This window comes from Pseudophryne corroboree, chromosome 9, assembly GCF_028390025.1.
Source record: "Pseudophryne corroboree isolate aPseCor3 chromosome 9, aPseCor3.hap2, whole genome shotgun sequence".
In the NCBI taxonomy this organism is placed as follows: Eukaryota; Metazoa; Chordata; class Amphibia; order Anura; family Myobatrachidae; genus Pseudophryne; species Pseudophryne corroboree.
In genome coordinates this window covers 468,767,044-468,778,411 of record NC_086452.1, presented here as the reverse complement: position 1 = coordinate 468,778,411, position 11,368 = coordinate 468,767,044, and the positions used below count along the sequence as shown (strand labels likewise).

Here is an 11,368-nt window from a genome sequence, read left to right as displayed (position 1 = left end):
GTGAAGTACAATATGGGGGGTTGGCAGGGAATTGATCATGTTCTTATTTTCGGTGTCAGGTATTTATATTTAGTTGCTACGGGTAACTGCACAATAACACAATAATTGCCCCCAATATCATCGTTTCCATTGTTGCCTCTCATCTCTCATATCAGTGTATTTTGTTCATCATGTAGAGTCTGAGATATTTTTTGCGCAAATACAGCCAGAAAACCGGCAATTCCCCAGACGACAAGATGTATAAAAGCAGCATTTTATTTCTGAAAATGAGACATTTTATACAAGCGAGACACAGATATGACACACAGAACAAGCGCATACGTCAGACTGGGCTTAATATAATCCTGTTATTGCCACAGACTGTACCAGAACACGCTGCCCCCTTCCCCGGGGGTCTTTGGCATCGCAAAAACATGTGAAAGGTGCTTAGGGGTCTATTCATGAAGCAGTGAAAAGAGTGGAGAAGTGAGCCTGTGGAGCAGTTGCCCATGGCAACCAATCAGCTGCTCTGTACAATTGTATAGTATGCAAATTCTAATTGTAACTTCAATGCTGATTGGTTGCCATGGGCAACTTCTCCACAGGGTCACTTCTCCACACTTTTCACTGCTTCATGAATAGACCCCTTGATGCGCACAGAAGGTACAGAGGCCAGCTAAGCACAGTGGAAGGTAATGGGTGAGCTGCGAGTCTCTCGCATACATGGATGGGTGAGATTATTAGTGTCACAGGGCCGGCTCATGACATTACTCTGCCTGGGTCCCCGTCACATCCTCCTGCTGCGCTGGCCAAAGAATCGCTTGTAGGCAGCGGTGTACCCATGTCGTAGAGCGTAATGCTCGCAGGGGTTGTAATCCTCGCAGACCTCACGCTGGCGTTCTTGGGGGCTCTTGTTGCGCTCGCGGATCCTACGGAAGAGAAGAAGCATTACACATGGTAAAAGCACACTGCAGGTAAATAACTGTGACTAGGTCTGAGTTGCAGTAATGGGATGCCGTCTATTTACCTAAATCAAACTCCCGACGGTCAAAATACAGACAACCATTGACTGGCGGTCAAATCCCGACAAATCAAAATCACGACATGGTAAAAATACCGACATTTAAAATACCGGCAAGGTCAAAATACCGACATTTAAAATACCAGCAAGGTCAAAATACCGACATTTACAATGTCGACAGGTCAAAAAGTCGACATGAGTTTTCATGATTTTTTCATTGAAACCGACTTGTTCATACTTTACCATCCCAGTGGACCTGGAGGGGGAATATAATAGTGTGCCCCGACCAGTTGCAAGGTGTGCCGCGGAGTCAGAGTCGCCGCCTGCACCTTCAGAGCAAACTGTGGCCCAGGCTCTTCTTATGGGATCACTTGTGCCTTGCCTGTTACCTATGCCTTGAAGACGCGGTGGTGTGACATCATAGGTCACGGCCGCCGCGTCTCACCACCCAGCCAGCCCACTCGCCTGCATACACATCTTCCAGTTCCCGCCCGCATCCACAACTTTCCCTGCACACCCACATCCACACTTGCCCGACCGCCCGCTGCTCAGTATTCGCAGCGCTCCACTATGAACAACCCCCGCCACTGAGGGATCGGGAGGAGGACAGCTGACAGGAAGGGGCTAATACTTGTTATTTTATTTATCCTGTGAGGAGCAACAGGATTTATGGGGGGGACAGCGGTGCAAGTATGCGGGTACGGGTGGGTACGGCGTACCCTTAAGAATTTTGCCGTGGGTACGCCGTACCCACACCGACGGGCCACCGCTCGCTACCGCTGATGTGAGGGGAGGAGAGCGCAGCCTGCGCCTCTCCTGCCCCTCAATGCCTTCTTTCAAATCAGCGCCGCCCGTGAGTCAATCAGAGCTCGTGGAGCTTTGATTGGCTCACGGATCGGCGCTGAATTGAACTCACCCGCCGGAGACTGAGGGGAAGGAGAGGCGCAGGCTGCGCTCTCCTCCCCTCACACACGGGAGACAAGACAGCAGCAGCAGCGGTGAGCTGGGGGGGGGGGCAGCTTCATGAATACCTGGCACTGTGGGGGGCAATGTATACCTGGCACTGTGGGGGGCAATGTATATCTGGCACTGTGGGGGGCAATGTATATCTGGCACTGTGGGGGGCAATGTATACCTGGCACTGTGGGGGGCAATGTATATCTGGCACTGTGGGGGGCAATGTATACCTGGCACTGTGGGGGGCAATGTATACCTGGCACTGTGGGGGGCAATGTATACCTGGCACTGTGGGGGGCAATGTATACCTGGCACTGTGGGGGGCAATGTATATCTGGCACTGTGGGGGGCAATGTATATCTGGCACTGTGGGGGCAATGTATATCTGGCACTGTGGGGGGCAATGTATATCTGACACTGTTGTGGGCAATGTATATCTGGCACTGTGGGGGGCAATGTATATCTGGCACTGTTGTGGGCAATGTATATCTGGCACTGTGGGGGGCAATGTATATCTGGCACTGTTGGGGGCAATGTATACCTGGCACTGTGGAGGGCAATGTATATCTGGCACTGTGGGGGGCAATGTATATCTGGCACTGTTAGGGGCAATGTATATCTGGCACTGTGGGGCAATGTATATCTGGCGCTGTTGGGGGCAATGTATATCTGGCACTGTTGGGGGCAATGTATATCTGGCACTGTGGGGCAATGTATATCTGGCACTGTTGGGGGCAATGTATAACTGGCACTGTGGGGGCAATGTATATCTGGCACTGTGGGGGACAATGTATATCTGGCACTGTGGGGGGCAATGTATATCTGGCACTGTGGGGGGCAATGTATATTTGGCACTGTGGGGGGCAATGTATATCTGGGACTGTGGGGAGCAATGTATATCTGGCACTGTGGGGGGCATTCGTGTATCTGGCACTGTGGGGCATTCGTGTATCTGGCACTGGGGCATTCCTGTATCTGGCACTGTGGAGCAACGTGTATCTGGCACTGTGGGGCAACGTGTATCTGGCACTGTGGGGCATTCATGTATCTGGCACTGTGGGGCAACGTGTATCTGGCACTGTGGGGCAACGTGTATCTGGCACTGTGGGGCAACGTGTATCTGGCACTGTGGGGCAACGTGTATCTGGCACTGTGGGGCATTCGTGTATCTGGCACTGTGGGGCAACGTGTATCTGGCACTGTGGGGCAACGTGTATCTGGCACTGTGGGGCAATGTGTATCTGGCACTGTGGGGCAACGTGTATCTGGCACTGTGGGGGTCATATGTGTATCTGCCCCTCCCCCATATGTGTATCACGCTCACATTTTAATTGGCCATGCCCCATATGGCATTTGGCCACACCCATTTTTTGGCCTTCGACGCGCGCACACAGTACCTGTAAGACATCTTTTCTACTTGCACCACTGGGGGGGGGGGGGGGGGGGAACAATGTGAATAATTTATGTGGGGAGCAATAGGATTTATATGGGGAGCAATGTGATTTACTTATGTGGGGAGCAACATGAGTTATGTGGGGAGCAATGTGATTGTTTTTTCTGTGTAGGCCAATGTATGTGTGGATTATTTTTTTTACTGTGAGGGCCAATGTGTGTGTGTTTTTTTCTGTGGGGAACTGATGGTGTGCCTTGGCAATTTTAAAATATTGTTCGGTGTGCCGAGAGTTAAAAAAAGGTTGAAAATCACTGATATAGGGTATAGTAAGAATTCTGGTTGTTCCAGCCAGGGATCAGGAGAGGTGACGGTAAGTGGATATATGACCACATTGCTCAGACATGTCCCAGCCGTACCCCGTCTCTAGGAAGCGTGGATTGTCCTCACCTCTCATTCAGGCGCATGTTCCGGCTGTACTGGGAGCTCACGAATGAGTTGGCGTTTCTGGAGCTGATAAAGGGGTCTGCAAACAATAATTTAAAACACAAAATTTATATATATATATATATATATATATATATATATATATATATATATACATATATAAAACTGGAAAGGTCGGCACTCCCTCTGTTGAAGCAACTGCCCCGGTGCCTTCCTACTATACAATATACAGAGGTGACGTTCTTCTAGAGAGGGGTATAAATCCATCCACTCTCAATGTGCAAAGAACGTTTCAGCGCCACGCAGGGCGCTTTTCTCAAGGCTATATGCAAGTGTTCTGTGTCACTTGCATATAGCCTTGAGAAAAGCGCCCTGCGTGGCGCTGAAACGTTGGTGCAAATATGCCACTGATTTGATCTTCTTGCACAATATATTTACTTTTCATTAAGTCCTTGGAGTGCCGCCTGTTCTTTGTACATTGAGAGTGGATGGATTTATACCCCTCTCTAGAAGAACATCACCTCTGTATATATATATATATATATATATATATATATATACACACAGTTTATAGTGGTCATTCATTGTGTGAAGGTCAAGGGTAGACAGCTAATATTTCTCTTACCGTATCTTTCATTGGACTCTTGGCTTTCGACCGAGTCTAGGATAAAGTAAGAAATATACAGAAGTTAGTAAATACTCCGAGTCAGTTACTGAGTGAATGGGACAGAGGCCAAGGATCTACTGATTGGTTTAGTGAGCGGACATTGGAGATGTTCCATCCTCATCGTGTCTTGTATGTGGAACGTGGTCACTTGTTCTGTGTTGCACATACTATTCTTCTATAAATATCTCCTGCTAGGGAGTAAGTTGGGAAGAATTACATGTAATGTATAGATCCATATTGTGTACTGTACTTGCTGAATGCTGAAAAATAGGGACAATTTACGGGACAAGTCTTTATTACCTCAGGCAGTGTCTGGAACTGTGTCATTAACGTGTTCCCATCTAATAGTTCAGTCAATGGGGGAGATGTACTAAGCCTTGAAGAGTGATAACACGGAGAGAAATAAAGTACCAGCTAATCAGCTCCTAACTGTCACATTACAGGCTGTGTTTGAAAAATGACAGGTAGCAGCTGATTGATTGACTGTATCTCTCGCTCCCCTGTATCACTGTCCAAGGGTTAGTACATCCGCCACAATGTGTCGTATATCCAGTCATGCTCTGTGTAACACAAGAAGACAGGTTCTGCGGGATAAGAAGTATCGCTCAGCGGATGTCTAATACAGTCACTACAAGTCCCAGAGACATCGGAAGACTTAATGTCCCCATTTTACTACTGACCCAACATTCCTCCCATTCTGCATAACGTGTGTCGTAGTCATTATCTATTAATATTCTCCGGCCTTTATAATGACATTTATTATGGGAGAATACACTGCCCCCCAAATGACATCATCACTGAGCGTAATAAGTTATATTATGATGGTTAATGTAATTCTCTATAATCAACGTGTAATAAAATTAAACTCAATTGCGCAGAAGCAAGTCTGGAAATAATTATAAAATGTTGGCGACTCAGCAGAGCAAGTGCTAGAAATGGCAGCTCTACAACTCGCCAGGACTGACCGCTGATTCTCGCCTCCGGTAATCCTTTCTCATGCCAAATGTCTCTGCTGGAAGGCCTGGGCTTTAATGGACTAATAATATAAGTGCCAGTGTGCGGCTTGGTGGAGGTGAGACAAGGAAAGGTGCGCCGCAATCACTGTATTACTTTGCGGGCTGTACATTTATCTTATACTGTCATTATTTTTTTTTTTTGTATATTGTATTTATACTGTCATTTTATCATGAGATCACAATATGGACTGTCAGTTTTTCAGTCTTGTCTCCTATGGGTCTTGTTCAGAGCTGTTAGCATACCAAAAAAGCAAGCAACAGGGCAAAACCATGTGCACTGCAGGTGGGGCAGATGTAACATGTGCAGAGAGAGAGTTAGATTTGGGTGGGTTATTTTGTTTCTGTGCAGGGTAAATACTGGCTGCTTTATCTTCACACTGCAATTTAGATTTCATTTGACCACACCCCACCCAAATGTAACTCTCTCTGCACATGTTACATCTGCCCACCTGCAGTGCAGGATGATTTTGCCCAGTTGCTTGCTTTTTTTGGTTTGCTAACAACTCTGAATAACCCCCCTATATTCATTGCTTTGCTGTTTCTCTGCCACGCGCATATAGGGAAATATTTGCATTTCCAGAATACGTTTTGGACCATGGAATCACCTTTTCTATGTAACATTAAAAAAAAAAACCTGCAATAAAAACACTATGTAATCCACTGGTGACACGTAATAAGTGGGCCTTTTGTAGATCAGACACACATAAATAGTGCAGGTTTGCGGGTTAAATTAATGTTTGAGTTATTTATTCATTTTTAACTTTAAATGAGTTGATAAAAGTTTGTGCCAAAGTTTTCATCCCAGATTTTTCCCTTTACAGAGTAAGCGGTGTGTATTCCAGTACAGGAAACGCAGGATCTCCATCCAAGACGATCGGAGCTGTGCAAATATTTCTCACTGGCAAAGTCTCTTAGCCACTTCAGTGGTTTATCCTCCTTCTAGCAAATTTACTATGGCTGTTTGTGCATTCCCTCATGGAGATGAAACTAAGTAAAGTACATTACTGTATTTTATTTTTTTGCTTTCTTTCTGTGTCTTTCACCAACACCATTATATCATCTGTGCAGAGTTGATCCCTTTTCTCTGCCCCCTTTATACCACACAGCACTGATTTGCTCCTTGCATTGTGTGCTCACAAAGACAGTCCGTGTTGGAAATAAAAATGATCAATTCTCCACAAATGATAGCTAGGACTTGCTGGACAACACAGAAAGAAGCAGCTAAGAAAACAAAGGTTTCAGGAGTAGATTCAACAAATGAAAGCTGGCTGTAGGTTGCAAACACATAAAGGGTTATAGCTTAACTGTATAGGGACATATATCTGCATTTATCAATGTGGGCTAAATCTGTCCAGCTTGTGATCAACGCAGAATGGGCCCCACGGCCATCTGTGCATTTTAGTCATGCCTCTATATCATCAGTCAGAGTTGTTTCTTTCCATGGCCTTTTAAAGTCATAGACAGCTGCTACATGGATACAGATGCACACAATGCAGAGAAGAAAGCAGATCTGAATCGTATCCAAAGACAGATGATGTAAACAACTCTGATTATACATTTACATGGCTTTGAAGCACAGAAGGCAATCTAGGAACATACTAGCAGTTAAACACACAGAAAGACCCATGGAAATGAATATGTAATCACTAAGTAATGCAAAGTTGGGAACTACTGTACAGTAGGCGCCACCAGACATTAGGCTGTTGATTTATTTTCTAGCGATACTTAGTATATATCTTTTTATATGTTTGGTGCATTTCATAGAGCAAATACAGAATAGTAACTATTTGCAGATATTAAGTACGCAATATATTTAATTGTTAAGTGGATACAATGGAGTCAATTTAATAAGATGGGAGTTCTATTTAATATGGGATGTTGCCCATAGCGACCAAGCAAATTCTACTACTCATTTATCTAGCACCTTCTAGAAGATAATACTGATTGGTTGCTATGGGCAACAGCCCATCTTAAATAGAACTCCCACCTTGGTAAATTTACCCCAATGCATATAACTCCTGAATGGTGAGTTGGTCTATTCCCCATCTTCCATGCACCATAATACACATGATAACACTGTACCCTCCTGATCCCACACACAGCCTGCTATGTAGAGGCATCCAAGCCCACAGCATGTCATTAAGATAAATGAAGCCACATTTTCTGTACCGTAAGCAATGGTAACCGCAATGGCCAGTGCCAACGCCAGGAGAACTGCCAGGAACCTCATGTTGCCTTGTCCTCTGATGTCTTCTTCTCTGGTTCCCACAGGAAAGTGTCAGCTGAAGGTATCGGGAGCAGCTATAAAATGTAACACAGGCGAGTCACTATTAAAGCGAGCATCTGGGAGGGGTGGTGCCAGGAATTCGGAGAGGTATGCATTGGCACTGCCTGGAGTGAACAAGGTGGGGCTGGGGGACGTTAGAGGTGGGACATGATGGTCAGGAGAAGGGGAGAGGTAGAAAGGGTCACGAGTTGTATTAGACTTTTACAGAAAAACATAAACACAATAAATTAACGTGATATTAAAATAGATTTTCCATAGCAGAGGTGAGACGTTCCACTCATACAGTGGGGGGGATGTATCAAATCTAAAGAGGAGAGGTAGATGTGTAGCCCATAGCAACCTACCAGCTTCCAGCTATCATGTTATAGAATGTACTAGATAAATGGGAGCTACTGTAGTTTGATACCCCTAGGTGTGAGTTGAGGCACCTGCTGTCACTCTCTTATTTACTTTGTTGTGCGTCCTTTAACATTATTTCCTAGACCTACATCTTAAAGAAGCCCTTGGTGTGCATAGAAACACATATCCCCCACAAAAAACATGCCCTTGTATCCAATCAGGAGTCAGCTTTTGTTTCTTGACAGTGCGTGGTGCCCCTCTATCTTCCAGCACTGACTTTTATTATGTAATTACAGAAGCTCACCAGCAGAGGCCCCCACTGCTCACATCAACACTGGATTGACCAACAGAAGTGGTCTGAGACCCTAGCAATGGACTAGTGGGCTTATACTGAGGGTGGGGGGTAATACAAACCTTAGCTCTAATAACCTATGCAGCCAGGTGAGAGGTGACTATTTGGTAACAATGGATCTGTGATTTATAGCCACAAGGTAGTCAGCACCTGGATTTGCTTGGCCTATATGACCAGTCCGTATGCAGTTCTGAGTTCACGCAAACCCAACCCTCACTAATCCGGTCCTGTAAGGAATCCCGGCATCAATGTATCTGACAAATGTTATGTGTTCATGTAACTAGCGAGAGCAGCCTGTGTTTTATCTTTAACCGCGTTTAGCTTCTAAAACAGTTTCCTCTGTGTGAGAGATAGAAAGTAGATATTCACAGAGATAAAATGTATCAGCTCTTCCTGTGCCAGCGCCACGCCTGATACTGTAACCCTGTACTGTTCCGTACACTGCACTCTATCACCCACCCGTTCCAACGCAAACATCACCCGAACCCTATCTATGTTACAGAGTGTGACCACCAGTAGTGGATCTTGCCACGGGCAAGCAGGACTTTTGCCTGGGGCGCCGCCTCCCAGAGGGCGCAGGGCGCCATCCGGAGGGCGCCGCACCAGGGCAAGATCCGCTGCTGCTGTGCCCCCCGCTGCCGCTGGCCGCTGTGAAGGGAAACTAGACCCTACGCGTCTAGTTTCCCTTCGAGGACCTCTCCACGAATTTCCCTTCGTGGAGAGGACCTTTGCTGTGACGTCATCGCGCACCGCACATTTCAGAGCACTACAGTAGTCTGTACAGGGGGCGTAAATGACCACGCCCCCTGTACGAAGCCACGCCCCCTATTTCCTCCCGGGGTGCACAGAGCCCCAGAACCGGCCCTGGTGACCACACAGAGCTTTCTCTAGATTATATTATTGATAGAATTTAGGGCCTAATTCAGACCTGATTGCAGCAGCAATTTTTTTTTTATGGGCAAAACCATATGCACTGCAGGTGAGGCAGATGTAACATGTGCAGAGAGAGTTAGATTTTGGTGGGGTGTGTTCAAACTGAAATCTAATTTGCAGTGTAAAAATAAAGCAGCCAGTATTTACCCTGCACAGAAACAATATAACCCACCCAAATCTAACTCTCTCTGCACATGTTACATCTGCCCCACCTGCAGTGCAGCATGGTTTTGCCCAAGATTTTGCTGCTGCGATCAGGTCTGAATTAGACCCTTAGCCTCTCAGTAGTACTCAGAGATTTGCTGCGTTTATTCTGTGGACGGAACCAGATTCTTCTATAACTTATTAGAAACTAAAAAAGGCCTCTAGCCATAGAGAATACTCATACATCTCCTATGTAGATATCCAGTTGACCTCATGCATTAAGGGCCTAATTCTGAGTTGATTGCAGCATCAAATTTGTTAGCAGTTGGACAAAACCATGTGCACTGCAGGGGGGGGGCAGATGTAACATGTGCAGAGAGAGTTAGATTTGGGTGTGGCGTGTTCAAACTGAAATCTAAATTGCAGTGTAGAAATAAAGCAGACAGTATTTACCCTGCATAGAAACAAAATAACCCACCCAAATCTAACTGTCTTTGCAAATGTTATATCTGCCCCCCCCTGCAGTGCACATGGTTTTGCCCAATTGCTAACAAACTTGCTGCTGCGATCAACTCAGAATTACCCCCTAAGTCTGCAATTTCCTTTGTAGGAAATTGCACTTTGTATCTACCCTATGAGAAGCCTCTGCCGTGTGGCTATGTACAGGTAATTCCCATGGCTGGAATCTGCCTTAGGTAAGGTATTTATCTTATTGCAAAATGCTGAATTTTATCATCACATTTCTATAATCTACCTACGTGCGTCATATCAGGTCCCATCTGATTCATTAATTATGCATGAAAATGTCAACTAAAGTCAATAAAACAAGCATAAAACCTTTTATATGCTGCTTTAAACATTTTTTTTCCTACATTTACCAAATCCTTCTTGTTTTTGGTCTTCTTCTGTGATTTTTAGCCTTGTTTTTATACAATTGGGCAAAGTTTTTTATACCCACTGTCCTGGAATACAACTCATCTCTGCTGTGCATTGAGAGCAGCTCTGTGTCACATCACATGACAAGGAAACTAGACATCTCTGTATGATGATATAACAACATGACTGGAAGGCACAGACAAAAGTCAAAGTTTCAGAAAGGCTTGTGCACTAAAGTCGTATGAAGGTAGAAACCCCCTTCAACACACTCTTCCACTTTATCCCATCTAGATTTTGGTGCCTGGCAAATAAGGACTCTAGATGACCTTTCCAAGAGCCACCGGTGGAATAGACCTGGATGTTCATTACATTTTACAATGTCATTTATTTTTCAGGCATTTAATCACGGAGAAATTGCATCTGGTGTAATCAATGCTATATGCAAACCAAAAGTTTCAATAATTACTTAAAACATTTTCTGTAATTAGTCCCTCAAACAATATCTAAAATGCATCTTATTGGCTAGATATAAGCCATACCTGAGCATGGAATAATGGAATGGGCTTGTTATACTCACACAACCTGCAGTCCTGGCTGGAGAAGTGGAGCTATCCAGACTGGGATGAGATGGATATTTATCTACAAACTCCTCCCCCTCTCCCCTCAATATTTTCCTCCCCTTAATTATCATCACCCCTCGGTCTAAACACGTCCTTTTTCCCAGGAGGAAATCTCAGCCCACAGTCTGAAGCACCCACCAGGAATGGTCCATAATTGGTTGCAGACCACGCAATGACAGATACAAGTTTATGTTAGCAGTCACCGACCACAGAATATAGGTGCAATACCTCAGATATTCCTGCAAAGCAATGTGATTATCTCACCATAAACCCAGCGGAGAGGATCCTACAGAATGATACGTCTGCGAAGCTTCCTCTCATAAGGGAAAATTTATTCGTA

General features: G+C 45.2%; 1 protein-coding gene across 1 annotated transcript; it reads right to left on the bottom strand.

Moving 5' to 3' along the window:
• Positions 1-239: 239 nt before the first annotated feature.
• MGP (matrix Gla protein) lies at positions 240-11,032 on the bottom strand. Its single transcript, XM_063941344.1, has 5 exons — positions 10,986-11,032; positions 7,647-7,778; positions 4,420-4,455; positions 3,798-3,873; positions 240-908 (listed from the first exon to the last, which is right to left on the bottom strand). Exons 2-5 carry the CDS (start codon positions 7,705-7,707, stop codon positions 767-769), a joined length of 315 nt encoding a protein of 104 aa, XP_063797414.1. The 5' UTR covers positions 7,708-7,778; positions 10,986-11,032; the 3' UTR covers positions 240-766.
• Positions 11,033-11,368: the final 336 nt, after the last annotated feature.

Coding starts and splice junctions, on each gene's coding strand:
- MGP (XM_063941344.1), bottom strand. CDS start 7,707: ATGAGGTTCCTGGCAGTTCTCCTGGCGTTGGCACTGGCCATTGCGGTT. Junction 4,456..7,646: donor TGCGGTTACCATTGCTTACG/GTACAGAAAATG, acceptor ACTTTATCCTAG/ACTCGGTCGAAAGCCAAGAG. Junction 909..3,797: donor AACATGCGCCTGAATGAGAG/GTGAGGACAATC, acceptor TCTCTTCCGTAG/GATCCGCGAGCGCAACAAGA.